The sequence below is a fragment of the Aulostomus chinensis genome, chromosome 13, assembly GCF_037954235.1.
Source record: "Aulostomus chinensis isolate RoL2024-O1b breed Wild chromosome 13, RoL_Achi_v1.0, whole genome shotgun sequence".
Taxonomy (NCBI): Eukaryota; Metazoa; Chordata; class Actinopteri; order Syngnathiformes; family Aulostomidae; genus Aulostomus; species Aulostomus chinensis.
The window spans coordinates 6,720,216-6,737,944 of record NC_141332.1 but is presented as its reverse complement, the minus strand read 5'-3'; the positions used below and the strand labels follow the sequence as shown (position 1 = coordinate 6,737,944).

General features: G+C 48.3%; 1 protein-coding gene across 6 annotated transcripts in view; it reads right to left on the bottom strand.

The window, feature by feature from the left end:
- The window catches only part of LOC147250690 (uncharacterized), a 45,495-nt gene that overhangs the window by 9,173 nt on the left and 18,593 nt on the right, over positions 1–17,729 (bottom strand). For 3 of the 6 annotated variants that reach the window (XM_086222854.1, XM_086222856.1, XM_086222858.1), the window contains 6 exons: positions 16,235–16,317; positions 12,085–12,259; positions 10,089–10,215; positions 6,580–6,720; positions 6,428–6,487; positions 167–316 (listed from right to left, as the gene is read on the bottom strand). In XM_086222854.1, the coding sequence (XP_086078980.1) occupies positions 167–316; positions 6,428–6,487; positions 6,580–6,720; positions 10,089–10,215; positions 12,085–12,259; positions 16,235–16,317 (736 nt within the window). The remainder of the gene's footprint in view (positions 1–166; positions 317–6,427; positions 6,488–6,579; positions 6,721–10,088; positions 10,216–12,084; positions 12,260–16,234; positions 16,318–17,729) is intronic. The other 3 variants (XM_086222855.1, XM_086222859.1, XM_086222857.1) reach the window with 1 other exon arrangement.

Here is a 17,729-nt window from a genome sequence, read left to right as displayed (position 1 = left end):
ATGATAATGCTGTGACTGCCAGCGAGGCACTCGTGGTTTTTATCTGGTTCTGGTCTGAGCTGAAGTCTGGAGACTTAGTAAAGGCGATAAGTCCTTTCTCTTTGTGGGGAAGCAGACTGTAATGCAGCAGTGTGTGAGGTGTTTGAGTGTGTGTCCTCCTCCTTACACTGGCAGCCTTCCTCTTGTTGCAGGCTTTATGTCTCAGGCCCAGCTTGTGTTTGGCAGCCGAGTTGTCCAGACAGCCGAAGGGACTGGCTGGCTGGCTGAAGTCGCCAGGAACCACCACCAGGGGGCTCACCGCCCAGCTGGAGGACAGCTGCAAGGAGAACTCAGATTTTATTCAAATGTGTCACAAACATTAATAGCAGAAGAATTAACGTTTTTGTGTGTGTGTGTGTGTGTGTGTGTGGGGGGGGGGTTGTTCAGATTCTGGTGTGACTGGATCTCCCATCAGATCCCGACAGATCTGAGTCATCATGAGAAAATCAACTGCTGAAGTAAACACTGACGGCAGCAGTTGACTTTTAACCAAAGATGAAGGCAGAAGATAAAGAAACCAGAGGGGAAGACAGAGGGAGGGGTGAGGGACAGCAGCTGTGTAAATATCAGCAGTCCTTATCTGCAGGACAACCTCTCGGTCACCCCCCAGCCTGAAGACCTGGAAGGGGCTCCTGCTGGTGGAGTGGCTCCTCCTCCTGACACATGCAAACACCTGAGCGTCTTTGGGGAAGAGCAGTGATACAAATGTGTGTCCCTGGACTTTTTCAGCACCTCCCCTGTTCTAGAACCACCTCGGTTCTCCTGGAGTGGCGTCAGAGAACCCTCTGCCTTCTGGGGAAAGAACGGCGCCCGCATTAGTTCCCAAAACTGAAAGGGAAAAGTGCAAAGATGGAGTTGACTTTAAAATGCTACATTAAATATTCCTTTTCACGTCGTGGCTTTGCTTTCCCAGGTATTAAACCTTAATATCAGGTATCCAGTGACTAGCTACACCTCCAGGTACTTCTACTCAGTACGCAAGGACATATTCAAAGACCGCAGCCCTGCGCCGCTCAGAAAACATGAATTATTACAGCGACTCAGTTCTGACTTTCGGCTCCATACTCAAAAATCAGAGTTGATGTTTGTGACTGAGTGAGTGAGTGTGTGAGTGAGTGAGAGTGAGTGTGTGAGTGAGTGTGAGTGAGTGTGTGAGTGAGTGTGAGTGAGTGACTGAGTGTGAGTGTGTGTGTGAGAGTGTGAGTGAGTGTGTGAGAGCGAGTGAGTGTGTGAGAGTGAGTGTGTGATAGTGAGTGTTTGAGAGTGAGTGAGTGAGTGAGTGACTGAGTGTGTGTGTGAGTGTGTGAGAGTGAGTGTGTGAGTGAGTGTGTGAGAGTGAGTGAGTGAGTGAGTGAGAGTGTGTGAGTGAGTGTGAGTGAGTGTGTGAGAGCGAGTGTGAGTGAGTGTGTGAGTGAGTGTGTGAGAGTGAGTGTGTGAGAGTGAGTGAGTGTGTGAGAGTGAGTGTGTGAGAGTGAGTTAATGTGTGAGTGAGTGTGTGAGAGTGAGTGTGTGTGTGTGAGTGAGAGTGTGAGTGAGAGCGAGTGAGTGTGTGAGAGAGTGAGTGTGTGTTAGTGAGTGTGTGAGTGAGAGCGAGTGTGTGAGAGCGAGTGAGTGTGTGAGAGTGAGTGTGTGAGAGTGAGTGTGTGAGAGTGAGTGAGTGTGTGAGAGTGAGTGTGTGTGAGAGTGAGAGTGTGTGAGAGTGAGTGTGTGAGAGTGAGAGTGTGTGAGAGTGAGTGAGTGTGTGAGAGTGAGTGTGTGAGAGTGTGAGTGAGTGTGTGAGAGTGAGTGTGTGAGAGTGTGAGTGAGTGTGTGAGAGTGAGTGAGTGAGAGTGTGTGAGTGAGTGAGTGTGAGAGCGAGTGAGTGTGTGAGAGTGTGTGTTAGTGAGTGTGAGTGTGTGAGTGAGAGTGAGTGTGTGAGAGCGAGTGAGTATGTGAGAGCGAGTGAGTGTGTGAGAGTGAGTGAGTGTGTGAGAGTGAGTGTGTGAGAGTGTTGGAGAGTGTGAGAGAGAGTGAGTGTGTGAGAGTGTGAGTGAGAGTGTGAGAGTGAGTGAGTGTGTGAGAGTGAGTGTGTGATAGTGAGTGTTTGAGAGCGAGTGAGTGATAGTGAGTGTGTGAGTGAGTGTGTGAGAGTGAGTGACTGAGTGTGAGTGTGTGAGTGAGTATGTGAGAGTGAGTGTGTGAGTGAGTGAGAGTGTGAGTGAGTGTGTGATAGTGAGTGTTTGAGAGCGAGTGAGTGTGTGAGTGAGTGAGTGACTGAGTGTGAGTGTGTGAGTGAGTGTGTGTGAGTGTGTGAGAGCGAGTGTGTGAGTGAGTGTGTGAGAGTGAGTGAGTGTGTGAGTGTGAGAGCGAGTGAGTGTGTGAGAGAGTGAGTGTGTGTTAGTGAGTGTGAGTGTGTGAGTGAGAGTGTGAGTGAGTGTGTGAGAGCGTGAGTGAGTGTGTGAGAGTGAGTGAGTGTGTGAGAGTGAGTGAGTGTGTGAGAGTGTGAGTGAGTGTGTGAGAGCGAGTGAGTGTGTGAGAGTGAGAGTGTGAGAGAGCGAGTGAGTGTGTGAGAGTGAGTGAATGTGTGAGTGAGTGTGTGAGAGTGAGTGAGTGTGTGAGAGTGAGTGTGTGAGAGTGAGTGTGTGAGAGTGAGTGTGTGTGTGTGTGAGAGTGTGTGAGTGTGAGAGCGAGTGAGTGTGTGAGAGAGTGAGTGTGTGTTAGTGAGTGTGAGTGAGTGTGTGAGAGCGAGTGAGTGTGTGAGAGTGAGAGTGTGTGAGTGAGTGAGTGTGTGAGAGTGAGTGTGTGAAAGAGTGAGAGTGTGAGTGAGTGTGTGAGAGCGAGTGAGTGTGTGAGAGTGAGTGTGTGATAGTGAGTGTTTGAGAGTGAGTGTGTGATAGTGAGTGTTTGAGAGTGAGTGAGTGATGGTGAATGTGTGAGAGTGAGTGAGTGAGTGACTGAGTGTGAGTGAGTGAGTGTGTGAGAGTGAGTGTGTGAGAGTGAGTGAATGTGTGAGAGTGAGTGAATGTGTGAGAGTGAGTGTGTGAGAGTGAGTGTGTGTGAGAGTGTGTGTGAGAGCGAGTGAGTGTGTGAGAGAGTGAGTGTTTGAGAGTGAGTGAGTGATGGTGAATGTGAGTGTGAGATAGTGAGTGTTTGAGAGTGAGTGTGTTATAGTGAGTGTTTGAGAGTGTGTGAGAGTGAGTGTGTGAGAGTGAGTGTGTGAGTGAGTGTGTGAGAGTGTGAGAGCGAGTGAGTGTGTGAGAGTGAGTGTGTGATAGTGTTTGAGAGTGAGTGTGTGATAGTGAGTGTTTGAGAGTGAGTGAGTGATAGTGTGTGAGTGAGTGAGTGTGTGAGAGTGAGTGAGTGTGAGAGTGAGTGTGTGTTAGTGAGTGTGCGTGAGTGAGTGTGTGTTCATTTGTGTGTGTGTATGTGTGTGTACATGAGTGTACAAGTGTGTGTGAGACTATGTGCGTGTTTGTGTGCGCGTACATGTGTGTATGAGTGAGTGTGTGCATGAGCAAGTGTGTGTGTATGAGTGAGTGTGTGCTTGTGTGTGAGGGGACATGTGTGTATGTGTGTGTATGAATGCATGTAAGTGTGAGTGAGTGTATGTGTTTGTATGGGTGTGTGTGAATGTACGTAAGTTTGTGAATATATTTGTGTGTTCATGTATGTGCGTGTGTGTGTGATTTAGAGGGTGTGGCCACATCAAGCCCTCAAGCTGCTCCTCTAACCTTAAATGGAAGTCTGCAGCTTGACCTCCTCTTCCTCTCTCTGACTTTCTCTCCGCCCTCATCTGTTTGTCGGTCGTTCTTCCTTCTTTCTGAAACCACAACAGCGTCCAGCACTGACCAGCTACAACCTCCTACTGTGGCTCTGTGTTCAAAGCACATTCCAGTGGTTTCTTGTCTCCCAGTACTACACACACACACACACACACACACACACACACACACACACACACACACACACAAACCGTCTTCCAGCACTAGAGTGTGAACGATCTTCGGACCCTATCAGGCTCTCCAGCACTTCGCAATGTTCTCCAGTTACTTGCTGGGAAGCAGTGTCAGGGTTTCATGGGAACAGTGGGAAGTGTTAGCATAGAGGATCAGTGAACAGTTGAAAACGATGATGATGATGATGATGACGAAGGCTCTGCTGCTACCACAGACTCCTCTGACCTCACACAGACACACCAACATTCCGAGTAGTGGTTCCAGAACCCTTTTGTGTATTTCGTTCTGCACACAGTCTCACTATTACTTTATATAAATGCAGGCTAACATGGAGCTATGCTAACACTTCCCACCAGCTAACATTCATTGTGCTAAGCTAAGGACTGCTAGTCTTAGCTTCCTAATGCTGACACAGGACAGGGGGGTCCCGACCTTCTTGTCTCACTCTGGGGACGACTGACAGTACGTTTGTTGTCAGAGAACAAGGGTGTGTCCCTTTAATGCAGCATCTAGGTCACACCCTCAGTTCTGCATGTGTCTCTACGTCCAGCTCTCAGTGAAAGGAAAGCTCCAGAAGCGTCCCGGCAGCCCTCTTGAACGCCTTTAAAAATGGGTATTTTCAGGTCTTTGTGTTCATGTTTTGTAGCCGGCCATTTGTGGTTCTTCTGCCTGGCCAAAGCAGCTACAGCTGCTAAAACTGCACTGTCATTAACTGCTCATTTGTCAAACTTTGCTGACTTTGCTTTTAGACCACATTCTAGTCAGCGGGATGAAATGATAGCTGAGATTTTCAGGACATTTGTCTCACCCTGGACTGGAACCGTGTTCAGTCTGTCTGAGCAGTAAGTTAGTTGCTAGTTAGCGGGTTTAATTCATCTGTGCTGAACAGGAAGCAGAAGTGCAGGAGCCCAGGAGACAGATGTCTGAGAGCCAGGGTGTGAAGAGGGGGTCAATATTCTGAACCAAGAGTTGAGTTTCTTTGATTAGATGTGTCATGGGATGTTTTCTCCATCACATGAGGACACACATCACAACCACACAGCCTGAAAGCTTCTCTGGCGCTCAGACATCCATGACGTTCATGCCTCTTTTCCTGGTTTCACACTTCCTGATCATGCTGAGCTGGCAGTCACGGACGTGTGTCCCTCCTAGCTTGTAGCAGAGTCTTTCTGGCAGTAAATTCTGGTATTGTAATACTTTTGAAGTTACATGACATCTTGCTGGACTTTGGTCATAACAGTTGAAATGATGAAATGTTTGGAATAACTGAATCAAGATGATTTTTGTTTTTGAGTCAACGGTGCAGGAAGTGCAGAGTTCGCAGGTCTAAAGAGCATTCCAGCTTCTGGGCTCACAGTTTGGCGGCCACTTGACCACTTCCAGCGTGCTCACTGCCACACACTCAAACCGCCGGGTCCTGGACCCGTTCACTGGTCTGCCACTGCTGCATGTGGGTTTTTTGCGTCTCTCGGTTGAAAACAACAACAACAACAACAATTTCCAGTTCCAGTTCTTCAGATTTTAGTATTATTATCCATTGTTCATATTGAGGATCCACAAAGTGACTGTCTCAGCTGACGTGAGTGAAAATGCACATCAGTGTTTTATAATTTTATGGTTTCATTATTCCATCCACTACTTACTTTGAGCTACGTTTTACTGTTAATCATGAGAATTTATTCTATTCCATTAAGATTCTTCTCTGTTATTACTGTATTTTCTCTTCAGTACTTAAGACATTAATGACTATTAACAAGTTTTGTTGTCTTTCCCCTTTGATATGTAACTTTTACCATTTTCACAACTCATCTCTTTATGCTTTGTATTTATAAACTGGTATATTTGTTGGCTAGTTTCCAGGAGATGTTCTCCATCAAAGTTTTACATCTTTCTTTTTGTCAACCATTTGTCAAGCACTTGGAATAGCAATTTATGTTCTTAATTATCCATTAATTACCTAGGTTATCATTAGTTATCTACTTTAGCATTAGTTATCCATGTTATCATTAGTTATCTATGTTATTATTGGTTACCTAGGTTATCTTTAGTTATCTATGTAATCATTAGTTATCCATGTCATCATTAGTTATGTAGTTTATCATTAGTTATCTATGTTATCATTAGTTATCTATGTAATCATTAGTTATCTAGTTTATCATTAGTTATCCATGTTATTATTAGTTACCTAGGTTATCATTAGTTATCTATGTAATCATTAGTTATCTAGTTTATCATTAGTTATCTATGTTATCTACCATCCTCTACTGCTGTCTGGGCTGAGGCGTTACAGTACTGCACTTGTCTGGAGCGTTTGGTGCAGGGGGCCTGTCTAGAGACGCAGTGTTGAATGTGTTGTGTGTCCTTCAGCCCTCACAATGGCTTTCTCAGATCAAAGTGTTGTATTCAGGCCACGGGAGACCTTTACTGCCCCCCAGTGCAGCTGGAAAAGTTACCTGGTCTTCATCACTGTCTGTCCCCTCCAGACTTATGGAGCTGTTCCTCTCAGCCTGATTCTGAGACACAGATGGACAGAAGGGAATGACTGAGGTAGTAGCTGAGGCACTCCAAGGCTATACATCCCCCAGTAGCAGTGTAAACGTGTTACCAGAGCTGTGTGAGGGGACGTGTACTCAGGTGGGCTGCAGGGTAGACCATCGTCCTCTGACATGGTTCCAGCGTCGTCTGTCCTCTTCACACACATCAGGGACGGAGGAGAGCCCAGTCTGATGGCCTGCTTCAGCTGCAGCTGGACATTAAATCATTAAAACACACTTTAAGTTTTTACAGTAGAACATTTGTTTTCCAGGTTTTGTTACATCAGCTAGTGACCAAGGGAACAAAGACGTGTTTGAGTCTGTGTTTTCTCTCTGATAGGGAGGATGATCAGCAGAGAAAGTGTTTCGGTATCACAGAAACTCAAACTAACAGACTTGTTATCTGTCGCCTGCATGTTTCAGTCCAACAGTCACTCAGGGACTCATTTACTCAGGTGCAAAGCAAACATTACAGTCAGGCTTCAAAGCGGCTGCCTCCAACCCTCTGCACCATGATTAGCATGTGGCAACGCTAATGTCACCACCAGGAAACACGTCCATCAAATATCAGCAACAGAACAGATGTGGGGATGTTTCTCTTGACCGTTACAGCAACTGTATGTGAAGCATTCAGAGAAACAATGTAGGAACAATGAAGCAGCAAGCTAAACTTAGCATCCAGGCTAATTCTGCACCTGTGGAGAAGGCACGCTCCTCACCTGGAGGACCAAAGCGGACCTGAGCTCGGGGGTGAGCAGTCTCCCTCTCCCGGGGTCAACATTTGCTTATCAGAGGAGGCGGGGGGGGGGGGGGGGGGCAACCTCTGCATTATGTTCTCATAATTATTGATCTTGTATCACATTGTTGAGGATTGAGGTCCACAAAGCTCCATCTGATGGTTTTCTTGATTAAGTTATTACAATCAATATATCAATCAATCAGAGTCTGTATATTTAGCTTATATGTTTGTACAGCTTTTTCACACTGATTATTAATAAATGACCTCCAGTCTCTTTAGTCTGCTCTCATCTGGAAGCGTGTCCAAACCCGATAAAGCTTTCAGGGACCGTAGAGGAGGAGAAAGTTGTCTTTGTGAGCCAATCTCCTTAAGACGTGACCTGAACCCCCGCAGACGGCTTAGTGGACAGGTTGATGTGAGGTTAGCCCAAGTCCCGTTATAGCAGCTTGTTGTGACAGACACTTGCTCTGTCTGTCAGCTTCTGATCCTGCTGAGACGACGCTTCCGTTTGAACCCTTCCCACTCTGCCTCTCTCCCCGTCTGTCTCCCTTTCTCCCTCTTTTTCTCTCTTGTTACTATTTAATCTATTTGAGACAGGACAGTGAGTACAAGCATGAGTGAGATGTGCACCAGGTTTAGCTTGAAGCTAATTTCCATCTGAAGTCCTGCACCATGAAGACAGATGTATGCTCCACCCGCTTAAGCATACACGTAGAGTACTCACAGTAGGCATACACGTAGAGTACTCACAGTAGGCATACACGTAGAGTACTCACAGTAGGCATACATGTAGAGTACTCACAGTAGGCATACACGTAGAGTACTCACAGTAGGCATACACGTAGAGTACTCACAGTAGGCATACACGTAGAGAACTCACAGTTAGCATACATGTAGAGTACTCACAGTAGGCATACACGTAGAGTACTCACAGTAGGCATACATGTAGAGTACTCACAGTTAGCATACACGTAGAGTACTCACAGTAGGCATACATGTAGAGTACTCACAGTTAGCATACACGTAGAGTACTCACAGTTAGCATACACGTAGAGTACTCACAGTAGGCATACATGTAGAGTACTCACAGTAGGCATACACGTAGAGAACTCACAGTTAGCATACATGTAGAGTACTCACAGTTAGCATACATGTAGAGTACTCACAGTAGGCATACATGTAGAGTACTCACAGTAGGCATACACGTAGAGTACTCACAGTTAGCATACACGTAGAGAACTCACAGTTAGCATACACGTAGAGAACTCACAGTTAGCATACACGTAGAGTACTCACAGTTAGCATACATGTAGAGTACTCACAGTTAGCATACACGTAGAGTACTCACAGTTAGCATACATGTAGAGTACTCACAGTTAGCATACACGTAGAGTACTCACAGTTAGCATACATGTAGAGTACTCACAGTTAGCATACATGTAGAGTACTCACAGTTAGCATACACGTAGAGTACTCACAGTTAGCATCTGGGGATCAGTTCCATTCTTTAATGGTTTATAGGAAAAGGCTGATTGGGCGACAGCAGAGCTTGGTTTTGGAAGCGGACGCTGAGGCTCTGCTGCACTGTTGATTATTTGATGAGCTTAGCGAGTGTTTGAGGAGCAGGTAGGTTGCCGAAGCCTGGCGTGTTGTATTTGGTAAGTAGACCGCAATGGGGTACTGCTGTGGTGTGCTGTCCAGAACCTTCGGTGCCTGTTCTCACAGAGATGTTTAAGGGTTTACTACCGTCCGGTCTGCTCGGGACCAATATGATATACAGTACAGGAAGTCAGATGACATCATGGCGCTCAGGACGGTCCTGGCGGCTTCAGCAGTTTCTAATGTGGCAGAAGTTCGCAATGTTAGGTTTTAAAACACACACATCTTTTTGATACGTTTCTGAAAGTCAAGGTGGGACCTAAAATGACCCCTCCCCTTCTCTCTCTCTTTCCTTATGTCTCTCTCCCTCCTTCTCTCTCTCTCCTTCTGTCTCTCTCTCCTTCTGTCTCTCCTCCTCCTCTCTCTCCTTCTGTCTCTCTCTCCGTCTGTCTCTCTCTCCTTCTGCCTCTCTCTCCTTCTGTCTCTCTCTCTCCTTCTTTCTCTCTCTCTCCTTCTGTCTCTCTCTCATTCTGCCTCTCTCTCCTCCTTCTCTCTCCCTCCTTCTGTCTCTCTCTTCTTCTGCCTCTCTCTCCTCCTTCTCTCTCCCTCCTTCTGTCTCTCTCTTCTTCTGCCTCTCTCTCCTTCTGTCTCTCTCTCTCTCCTTCTGTCTCTCTCTCTCTCCTTCTGTCTCTCTCTCCTTCTGTTTCTCTCTCTCTCCCTCTGCCTCTCTCTCTCCCAACAAGTCTGGCAAGGTTCTATCCGTCATCTTCCCCAGGCTTTAACGTGGCAGCGCGTCAGGTTCTACCTCTCACCGCGGTTGAGAACATAGTGGCTGTCCTGGCTCTGCCTGGACTCCATGTCTCCACTACGATGGTGAAAATCAGCCTGATAGTTTAGGTGATAAAATGCTGCTGACAGACCAACGCCGCCACAGGCGGGAGCTCCTTGGCAAAGCTAATAAATTAACAAAGCAAAAACAAGCTAACGCCACAGCGAAGAAGAACCTCTGGGCCTTCAGGTGAGTTCCACAGGTGGAGACTGTTATAATCAATCGGCATGGTAACGTGTTCCCTCGGGTCGATGGCCTTTACTGATCCCTCATTTGTTTATTAATCCTCATGCTGAAATCCTCTTTTCTCTCTCGCCTCTGCTCCCAGGTCAGAGGTCAGAGTTACGATGACAACCTAGACCAGGGAGGGATTCAACATCAGATCCTGTTGGGCGGAACTCTTGGACATGTACCTGCAGGGATTTCACCTTCCCGTGGATGCTGTCCTGGGACGCCCCCAGAGCCTCGTTGGCCTCAGACGAGTCTGACACAAAGATGGAGTCATGTGACAAGGCTTTGCTGCCCAGGCTGATCTTTGACCTTTGGGAAACAGGAAGAATTGAACAGTCACACTTCCGCAGAAATGAACAGAAAAAAAATGTAGGAGGGGGGGCACCAACCTCCCCCAGAGCGACCTGACAAACCCCACCCTGTTTAAACCGTTTGCCCCATCACTCCATAATTACACCACTCCACCACTCTCCTCTGAAATCCTGCCTGTCACCTCCTGTTTTGTAACCCTGCTGACTGACAGATCCACAAACGCCACTGAAAATGCGGGCGGCGTCCGTGGTTCCCGCCGCCTCACACGTTCATCAGTTTCATTTATTCAACCCAACAAACCCTGTTTTCATTCACACTGTGATGGCCCTCAGACGCATGAGGAACGTCCAGCTGGAGTGACCCTGGGCTGACGGAGTGACCCTGGGCTGACGGAGTGACCCTGGGCTGACGGAGTGACCCTGGGCTGATGGAGTGACCCTGGGCTGACGGAGTGACTCTGGGCTGACGGAGTGACTCTGGGCTGACGGAGTGAGGATGACACGAGAACGGACGACAGGAAGTCACACAGCTCAGGAAACAACCACAGGAAGAGAGACTCCACAGAACAAAAACAGGAAACCGCAAAGATCAGGAGACGGACGTGGAACGTGAGTCCTCAGCTCTTCATGTGTTCCCACCAACAGACGGTTACCCAAGTGTTCAGGCAGACACACGCGTCTGGCCTTCAGCGGCTGGGTGACCTCACTTGTGACCTCACCTGTGTAGCTGACACAGTGTCATGTGTCCACCTTCAGTAACGTCACAAGGTGAACACAAACATAAAGACGGGGCCAATCAATCCAGGCAATTAGATCCCACTACCAGAGCTCAAGATGGCCAGCGGGTTCGTCTCAGAGGACGGACGCACTCTGAGTCGACTCTTGTGGTATCCTGTTGTAGTACAAGTACTGCGTGTGGTGCAGTAGACGGGGTCCTGACTATTTTCTGTCCTGGTCTGTTGAGTTTGTCACATGAATGTGTTCAGCTTGGAGCGACTGTTCAGTCCATCTGTGACAGCGACAGAAATCGATTGTGATTGTGGTCACGTGCAGAAAACAAGAATCAAGGAAGGCTGGGTTTCACCAGGCTAATTAGCCCCCCCCCCCCACAGACACACACACACACACACACACACAGACAAAGACACACACACACAGTAAAGCCAACACAATTCCAGTCTAAATTGTGTTGGCTTTACTGTGTGACTGACTGACTGACTGAATTGTGAAATTATGGTTAAATCCTGGGAACTGTTTTGTTTTCAAGGCATGTGCCTGTGTGTGTGTGTATGTGTGTTTGTCTGTGTATGTGTGTGTGCCTGTGTGTGTATGTGTGTGTCTGTGCCTGTGTGTGTATGTGTCTGTGTATGTATGTGTCTGTGTGTGTGCGTCTGTGCATGTGTGTGTCTGTGTATGTGTGTCTGTGTGTCTATCTGTGTTTGTATGTGTGTGTCTGTGTGTGCCTGTGTATATCTGTGTGTGTGCCTGTGTGTGTGTATGTGTGTGTCTGTGTATGTGTGCCTGTGTGTGTGTGCCTGTGTGTGTCTGTGTATGTGTGTGTCTGTGCCTGTGTATGTGCGTGTATGTGTCTGTGTGTGTCTGTCTGTATGTGTCTGTGTGTGTCTGTGACTGTGTGTGTGTGTATGTGTCTGTGTGTGTGTATGTGTGTTTGTCTGTGTATGTGTGTGTGTCTGTGCCTGTATATGTGTGTGTGTGTGTGTCTGTGTGTATGTGTCTGTGTGTGTGTATGTGTCTGTGTGTATGTGTGTGTGTCTGTGTGTGTATGTGTGTGTGTATGTGTCTGTGTCTGTGTCTGTGTGTGTATGTGTGTGTGTATGTGTCTGTGTCTGTGTGTGTGTGTCCTTACCCTGAGCCCTTATCCTTCTCCGACCGAGTGAGTGTGTTATTTTCTGACGTTTTACTGACATTGTCGCTTGACTGACTGGCTTTCAGCTCTGCGTCTGCTCCAGACGACGATGGCTCCTTTCTCTTCTTCCTGGCAAAGAATTTTTTGAATGTTTGGAATTTGGACTTCTTCTTCCCTGAGAGGACAAAACAGAGAAGAGCAGAATGTGTTTAGAACCTCCCTCGCAGCCTGAGTTCTCCTGCCAGACGTACAGTGGGTCACTGCAACAACTGCAGCTGACGAGACAAAGACACGCTGCATCTCTGCTAACTGGCCTCAGGTGAACTGAGCCTGTGTGTGTGGAGGCCCAGATGTAGAAACACACACACACCCATGCTTGTGAAGCTCTCCCTCGTGGGTGTGTGGCCATGAGCACCGCAGTGGAAGCCTCAACAACTCTTTATGACTCCTTAAAGAGCTACAAACTGCTGCCTCCAGCCAGCAGGCCAGTCATCGGCGTGACGAGCCTGCCGGTCGTGCTCCTCTGCCCCCACACACGTCTCAGGGCTGCTGGCCTTCAGCACCTACGGCTACTGTGAGAACGGTGGTGTGTTCTGCACCTCTGTCTGCAGCTGGAGCTGAGGGACAGTGTCCACGATGGGACTGTCACGCGAGGATGCAGAGAGAAGCTAATTCTGTTAGCGTTAACATTCTTAATGTTGCCAGCCAGGCTGCAGTCTCACACTTCAGCTGGGGAGTTCCTCCGCCTCCCTCTGTTGATCTGGAGTCAGAGCAAGTGCAAGTCAGCGGATCAGCACCCAGCCCTTGCATTGGCTGGTTTTCGGTGTTGAAGTTTTGGAATTGGACAATAAAGTTTCTGAGGGGACTACAAACAGACAGAAACATGGACCAGACTTTGCTCCACCTCCAGGACCGTTTGCTCACCTCTACCTTTTCGAGTGTCTCACTCTAGACTCACGCAGTTAGTAACTTGTGTCTTCAGAAAATCAATTCTCCATCCATCCATCCATCCATCCCTCCATCTTCCCCCTCTTCTCCTGTTAGGGTGGTGGGGGTGGAGCCTATCCCAGCAGCCTTCCCCCTGGACAGGTCACCAGTCCATGGCAGGGCCAACACATAGAGACAGACAACCATTGGCTCTCCCAGCCACGCCTACGGTCAATGTAGAGTCTGGATTAACCTGGTCCCCTCTTGATGTCTTTGGACTGTGGAGGAAGCTGGAGTACCAGAGAGAACCCAGCAGGAACAGAGAGAACATGGAGACTCACCCAGAAAGACCCCGTGCTCCAGCCGGGGCTCCACCCACAACCTTCTTGATGGGGGGCCACAGTGAGGACCACTGCTCCACTGGGCCACCCTCTTCAGAAAATTCAGCTGTCAAAAGGTTTGTCCAACAAATATATTTTGTAGCCTGATTGTGGTTCAGTCACTCAGACATTTGGCGCTGAGGTGAATCCGTCTCTCCGGCCCGCCAAAGCAACGGACATGTTGCTATTTAAAGTATTCATAAAAATGCGACAGGAGAGTCGGTGGGAAAAAGGCCCATTCCTCTTCTGCAGGCTGTTACTCTGTCTTTCTCCCTGCAGGGAATCCTTGAACTTTCCTTTCCCTCTCTAGAAAGATTCTCTCTGTTTGGAGCTCATCTCAGCGACCCGTCTGGAGGCCTCACCTGCTGCCCAGGCCGAGAGCGATCACAGTCACCCGTCACGCGCTGAAGAACTCCCTCACCCAGCATTTGATGGGATAAGAACGAGTCTGTTCCCTGCATACATGGTAACTGTTTTTTTAAATTCTTTTTATTATGATTTTCCAGGTCCACACAGTCAAAGTGTCCAACATACTTTCCGTTTAGCCATCTGAAAGTACACATTTTAGTCCCTGACAGAGTACCGCAGACTCAATGCAGTCTGAAGTAAATATCTGACATTAGAAGAAACGTTTTCTGATGTTATGGCACCCAAATATAAAGATTTAAACTTAAACTGAATATCTGGAAAATGCTTTACAAACCCTTATGAACCTCCACGTGATAGCTCTTTAATTTCTTTGATCCTTCACAGCAAAAACACCCAATGGCCTCCAGAGCTTCAGAGAGTTCAGCCGTTTCTGCTTCAGCATTAAATTTAGTATCAGCTGGACTGTTCTGGGGAGCTGCCACACAAAGACATTTCTTGTTTTAAGATGCTGGCAATAAATTAAATCCTCCTGCTCTTTGTGTGACACCACAAAGTGAACAACATTCCAGTTATATTTGCCTGAGCACTTCCAGCGCGGTTCTGACGAGACGTCTGAGGCCGCTCTGCGCTGGCGAGGTGAAGAATCGGGGGGAAACACCAGCTGACACGACATTTACAGAGCTATTTCAGGAACAATACACAATCGCCTCAAAGGTCTACACACTGTAATGGCTGAGAAGGCGCTACAATGGAAGGTCAGTGTGTGCTGTCACGGCAGAGATCCCCTCCGCACTACAAACCTTCTTTTAACCGCCATCATGAGCGGCGTGATGGGAGCTGAGCTCTGCCTCAACATTGGTGAGGATGGAGTGAAGCTGGAGGTCTCAGGTATGTGAGGAGCTTGAGTCTAACAGGGAGGAGGGGTGGGGGGCAAAGGGTGAGGACCAAGGGAGGAGTTATCACTCAGGCCTGCTGCTTGAGTCGAGATGTCGGACTTCTGACTCAAATATTAAAGGTTATGAGAGCTGGTGGCGTCCTGTCAGGAGGGAAGAGCTTCAACACAGACATGTCCCTCTCTGTGAATCCCTATGAAACATCTCGTGACCTCAGAGAATCCCCCTCTGAGGTCACGAGATGTTTCATAGGGATTCATGCACCCAGTGGGGGGATGGGAGGAGTCAGGGGATGGACGGACGGAGGGTTCTTCATTTTATATTTGATGCTTCGGCCCAAACTCTGTCCAATCCCTCTCACGCTGCCAATCCAATTACAGCTCACGCAGCAGCAGCCGTGATAATCTGTGTGTTTGCCACCATGGTGGCAGCAGACTAGAGGATCAGGAGTCCGCCTGGTGTTCAGCTCCACGTTCGGAGTCCAAACACACCAGTACTGGTCTGTGTGAGACCCAGGCACAAAGAACTGCTCCCACTCGCACTGGTACTCTTGTGCTTTAGCAGTAAATCTGACAGTGACTATTTACTCTGTAGCTCTAACCACACACACACACACACACACACACACACACGCACACACACGCACCGCTTCCTTGATCCAATCGTATCAGCTTGTGTGTGGGTGCTTTGCTGCTACTTCTGCTCGACCTATTCTGACCTTGTCAGTCTGTTTATAGGAGCGCTGTGACATCACAGCACCAAATCAGCTCAATAATCACCGCGATCAACTGGAGCAGCCAGCTGACCACATTCGTGAGACGCACAGCGACGATCAGAAGTCTCTCTTGTCGTCTCGCAGCCCTGTGGCCCTCCGGGGATCTCAAGGGACTGTATCGTTGTAGAAACGGCTCCATTGGTGCTGCGAGCTGATCACAAGGGAGACCGCCAGTGTTGCCACACGCGCCTGGTCCAGGCTTTGAACGTAAATATATTTCATCTCCTGCTAATACACATGTATCTCCTGAAATTAGCACGCTAACCAGTTAGCACCAGCCCACCCTACTGATGCCACTTGGTGCCTTGCGAGGCGGTAGTGGAGCCCTCTAGCGCCCCATCAATCCAACATGAGAGGACATGGGGGGGGCACCTTCATGTAGCAGCGGGCTGACATGTTTGACCACTCAGAGACGGATCTGCAGTCTGTCAGGAAGTAAAGAAGCTGCTGATTTCCTGGGACGGAGCTGAGCTAGCAGCAGCGCTACTCTGGCGAGGTGCCTCTTCAGTTGATTCTCCTGCCTTTTGTTTAAAGTCTGCCTGGTTTTTGTAAAGGAAGATTTTAGGAATCCTCTTGTAGCTCCACTGACAGAAGAACATGAACTTGAATTCAGTTTCTCTGTTCACCAGCTTACACACAGCAATTTATCTAAAACCGAAATAGATGCTCCATTTTTGGCAAAATTTGAAATCAGACTTAAAGTTTACACCCGTTGTACCAAATGATCTATAACGTTGACTAAGTATATCTGTGAAATGCTAAAACAAACAAGAAAAAGGAAAATGACTCATTAAAACTGGTGTTACCTGAGCATTCCTCCGCCACCTCAGCAGGCTCCTGATTGGCCATCACATCTGGAGGTCCTGATGCCATGGCGGCGCTGTCGCTGCTGCAGGAGACAAACAGTGATGAGCATCTCGTCCTCACTAGACAGCAGCCAGGTTCCATTTAGAAGGTCCCATTTTAATCACTGTGCATCTGACGTCTCCACACCATGCCACCGTTGTCACCCTTTAGTGAGCTAATGAACCTGCTCCACCTGCACCAGGTGCTCTAGTATGTTACTGAGGCTGGTCGGGTGCACCGTGGTGCCCGCTACACCTCCTCCTTCACCTGGAGCAGGAGGAGGTCCGGTTCTCCAGGTGAGGAGCACTCCTTTCTCCTGAGGTGAAATGTGAGCACCACTGGAACAGCAACCCTGCAGGTCCTGGATCAACCTGGACTTTAGAGGGAACGACACTCTCTGATTGGTTAGAGTGATGTCACACCTGGGACTCACCTGTGAACACTCAGGTGTCTAATGATGGCCTCTTGGCGGCCTGGTTTGAGCTCTGATTACACGCCCCTACATACCAAAATGAAGCTGAACAGGCACAGAACATACGGTGCACACATGGCACCACAGATCCCCCAGAGGCCGCGCTGTTTGTGCCGAGCAGCCACGCGCTAAAATAAAATTTCTCATGAAAAAAACTGAAACGTGTGAACATGTAGTAAACCCTAAATTCTCGCCCATTCAGTTTTCTTGGAATTGTTCACACTGAAAAGAGAATTTAATAAAAGAAAATCTTCTGGTCATCGCAGCCCAATGACACAGCAGGGCAGCAACGGCGGCGCTGAAGCCTGACTGACTGAGACGCTCTCGCCTTCGTCCTCCAGGTCCTCTCATCGCTCTCCTCACCGCCTGCGTGCTCCAGCTGGGAGCTGAGGAGGCTCCGTTTGGGTGGAGGGCAAAAGTTCTGTATGGAAACAGACAAAGTTTATTTGAAGAATGACAGAGAAGAGTGAGGCCCCTCTGTCCGGTCCAAACATCCAGCTGTCAGCCGCTCACAGACGAGTCAGCTCTGTCTTAATCCACACAACGGCGTGGAGCACATCCCACGCCACCAGGGGAACCGTCCCTCTCTGTCACACGACTGAGCCCAACAGGAAGCAGTTCAGCTGGGTCATAAATCACCAAGATGAAGATGAGTCCCTCCTCTCTGAAATCTGGGCTGTGCACAGGACGTCCAGTCCAGCCCTCAGAAAACGGAAGCGTTGCTCATGGCGCTCAGTGAGCTGCCCCTCTGATCTCAGGGCAGGTTCAGGTTCATCCACCTCAATGTGGCTGCCGCTGTTTGCTCTTGGTTCTCTTGGTACATTGCATTTTGAATTGCTAAAAATAGTAAACAAAAGTTAATGCGAAGGAGAGGCAGGCGCCTGGGTCTTTGCAAGCCTACCTTGAGCAGCAGGCCTGGATTTGTTCGGAAATGTTTGCTCATAAATCCATTTTGATTTTTTTAAAGGTCTGTGAGACTTACA